Here is a 3,379-nt window from a genome sequence, read left to right on the forward strand (position 1 = left end):
CAGTCCAAACGCCCATGGAGCCGGCCATCACACTATCCACAGATCAATCCCCATCCACGCACTCAGAAGTCGAGGCCATGAAGGACGTACCGTATCAACGTGCTATCAGATCATTGATGTACGCGGCCACCAGCACCCGCCCGGACATAGCCTTTGCTGTCACGACATTGTCGCAGTTCATGCGCAGTCCCGGCAGGGCGCATTGGGAGGCAGCTAAACGCGCGCTACGTTATCTGAAGGCCACTGATGCATTTGAACTTACCTTAGGTTCCAACGATGCCGGCCTGGAGGCGTTCGTCGATGCGGATTGGGCGTCCCAACCGCATAGGCACTCCATGTCCGGTTACATCGTAATGTTGAATGGAGGCCCAGTCGCCTGGAGTGCCCGAAAACAACCGTTAATCGCGCTATCCACAGCCGAAGCGGAGTATATAGCACTTACTAGCGTCGTCCGGGAGCTTCTGTACCTAAAACTCCTCCTCACCGAACTCTACGACCCCCCCACTCTCCCCATTCCGATATTCTGCGATAATCAGGCCGCCATCGTGTTAGCGTCAAACAGGAAGTTCCAGTCACGTACCAAGCATATCGACTTGCGTTACCACTTCGTATGCTCATACGTGAAGGACGGGACCTTCAAGATTCTCTATTGCCCCACTGACGACAACGTGGCCGATGCGTTTACCGAGGCCGTGCCACGCCCCCGTTTGCAAAAGCTAAGGGCCCTGATGGGACTAGCTTGCGCTCGAGGGGGAGTGTCGACGTCCGAAGCCTCAGAGTCGAACAAGGCCGATGAGACCGAAGCAAAGGGGCAGGATGATGAATAGAATGTCCGAGCGCAAGGAGAGAGAGGCACGACAATGACAGAAGTGACGTCGGGGCCGAAAACTACCAAGTATCAATGTTTTACTTCAATATAACGCTTAGGAACACTTACCGTATAAAACCTATAGCAGAGCCAAACGAGCGCCTCAGTTCTGTTCCCAGATACTGAGACGTGAGTTAAAATACTTTACCTTTCGACATACAAAAGCTAACGTTTCGTAGTTCATACCTGTTAGGTACACGCTTCGTCAATGCAGAGTTCTGTTCCCAGATACTGAGACTTCATACCTGTTAGATTCTATCCGCTCCTGTTAACTCCTCTCAAGAAGCTCAGCCTTTCTGACCACTGGATTCGTCATACGCTTGTACATCCCCCAAATTTGCCCTGCCAAACGAATACTCGCAACATGCCACGATGGCAAAGAATAAGAGTCTGCAGGATTAGAGACGTTGAGAAGAAACAAGGCACGCTAAACGATAAACGATGTTCAACAGCTGTGACAGTGCTCTTGAGCGGTCAAGTGGAAAATTTATATCATCAAACCAAAAAGCTTGTTCATCAAAGTAGCAGGCATTGGTCTGACAAGTAGAAAATTTGTACAAGATGCAGGACACTCTTGATCACGCACTGGCTTGCATGGCTGTGATGAAGCCGAAAAATCAGTCCATCCAATGGACATGGTGGCCCATCTGGATTTGCCCCGATTGAATAAAGCACTGCATGTGCCCCAGGTAGACAGCGAATCAAACAGTGCCTCTTCGACATTTAGAAAGTCATTCGATAGCGATCTGACATCTTACATGTACATGATGTGTTCGTTTCTGGCCTGCATTTATCTATTCCAGGATCCAAGCGCTATTTCACTGTCATCGTCAGCGACATATGTAAAGTGCCTTCGCAGTCTACATATACAGTATCACTAAAGCAACACGGTCAGGTCCAGTCCAGCCCGCAATACAGATCAAACTGAGGAAGAAAACTTACTCGTCCATAGGCCAATCACTCAAGCGGTGATATATTAGTTGATGGATGTCAATGGATCTACAAAATAGCAAGTGAACAAGGGAGCAATGGTTAGTCACATAGGAAAAATGAGTGCCTCGAGTTGATAGCGGGAGCAATAAACCTACTCAGGTGCCAATGAAAATTCTGTGGTAATGATTAGAGGTTCCGGGGTTGCACAGTCAGGCGACTTTCTGTGGGCCTCTATCCGAAGTTGATTGCTTCCTTCTACTGGCAAACTGGGCTCTTCAAGTCGACAATCAACAACCCACTTTCCATCACACAAATAAAACCACAACGTCCATATACGGCCTGCATGCAGTGAATAGGACGTTCCTATCAGTACTTGGAAGAGAAGTAATATCGACCACATACCCCTGGCAAGATATTCTATGGCAATTACATGTGCAGTACGAAGGCGTTTCTGGAACATCCTGAAACAGAAAGAAGCAACGAAGCGACCACTGCTCTCTTGTATCTGAACCTCGTCTGGAGGGCATCCCAAAAACTGTCTCAAGGAGTCATCCTTGGCTGATAGTGCATGATCAACTAATCCTCTCTAGGGGCATCGAGTACCATGCACTCACAGCTAACTATTTCGTTCAATTCCAGCTGCGTGAACAATGTGTTGTCGCCAACCATCATGCACGCAAGACGCAAATCAGAATAGCAATCAGGCGATGGATCGGGAATGAAGTCCATAAACGCCCACAGGGCTTCTAGGCAGTTGTTCACGATCGCCCAATACGGCGCCGTGTGATCCTCGATATTGGGTTGTTGCAAGAGTTTGGAGAACTCTGCTGCTGGGAGAGTGGCAACACAGGCGCTGGCAGTTTGAGCGACGAAGGAAGGACTGTAATCGGGAGAGGAGACAGTTGCACGGATGTATGATAGGCATTCTTGCTTGGATTGTGAAAAGGCTCGGGGAAATACCCAGCGACATAGCTTGGACCAGATGGAATCTGCCGATACGGTTGACGTAGAAATTGCATTGTACGAGGGGGGTGCCAGAGAGTTGCAAGGGACGGTCACGCTGACATCGAAGGCTTCGGACTTGGAAGTCATTGTTGTAAGAGCAAATAATAGGGGCCTGCCAAGTCCACAACGATCTTATCCACCCGCGTGCGTCTCACGTGCCATAGACATCAGGTAATCGACCCGAGAATGATAATGCTGATCCTGTACGTCCAATCAATTTTATTCCCCTTGGACGTTGAGATCTATCTGGGTTTCCCTTGAATTTTCAAATTGGCGCAGCTGTCTGTGCTAGGACCACGCCTTATCCAATAGCGTTCAGCATTCGAGAATATAACGCTAAACTGGACTCCGATCCAGCAACCGCTATGACTTCAATTGCTTTCCAGGAGCGTGCGTAGCATGGGAGATGTTTGATATGATTTACACTTGCCGGACATTAGCCTGAAGAGTGCAAGAGAATTCGTTTGTGTTGTTTCGTCGTGGTATTCAAATTTTTGTTATTGGGTCGTTGGGGTGTGACTGCTTTTAGTCCTGGACATGATATGCGGAAGACGTTCGACGTGGCTGAGGAGG

At 48.8% G+C, this 3,379-nt stretch overlaps 1 protein-coding gene across 1 annotated transcript; it reads right to left on the reverse strand.

Annotated features, from left to right (window-relative positions):
- Positions 1-1,923: 1,923 nt before the first annotated feature.
- Positions 1,924-2,926, reverse strand: HD556DRAFT_331136 (uncharacterized protein). Its single transcript, XM_041310299.1, has 3 exons — positions 2,416-2,926; positions 2,204-2,359; positions 1,924-2,140 (listed from the first exon to the last, which is right to left on the reverse strand). Exons 1-3 carry the CDS (start codon positions 2,891-2,893, stop codon positions 1,953-1,955), a joined length of 822 nt encoding a protein of 273 aa, XP_041167149.1. The 5' UTR covers positions 2,894-2,926; the 3' UTR covers positions 1,924-1,952.
- Positions 2,927-3,379: the final 453 nt, after the last annotated feature.

This window comes from Suillus plorans, assembly GCF_016647745.1.
Source record: "Suillus plorans strain S12 chromosome Unknown HD556scaffold_2, whole genome shotgun sequence".
Lineage (NCBI taxonomy): Eukaryota > Fungi > Basidiomycota > Agaricomycetes > Boletales > Suillaceae > Suillus > Suillus plorans.

Bases quoted from the DNA above. Each gene is read 5' to 3' on its own strand.
- HD556DRAFT_331136 (XM_041310299.1), bottom strand. From the start codon at position 2,893: ATGACTTCCAAGTCCGAAGCCTTCGATGTCAGCGTGACCGTCCCTTGC. The intron at 2,360-2,415 runs GTGAGTGCATGG...ATGCACTATCAG, and splicing joins ATTGAACGAAATAGTTAGCT to CCAAGGATGACTCCTTGAGA. The intron at 2,141-2,203 runs GTATGTGGTCGA...CACTGCATGCAG, and splicing joins CATAGAATATCTTGCCAGGG to GCCGTATATGGACGTTGTGG.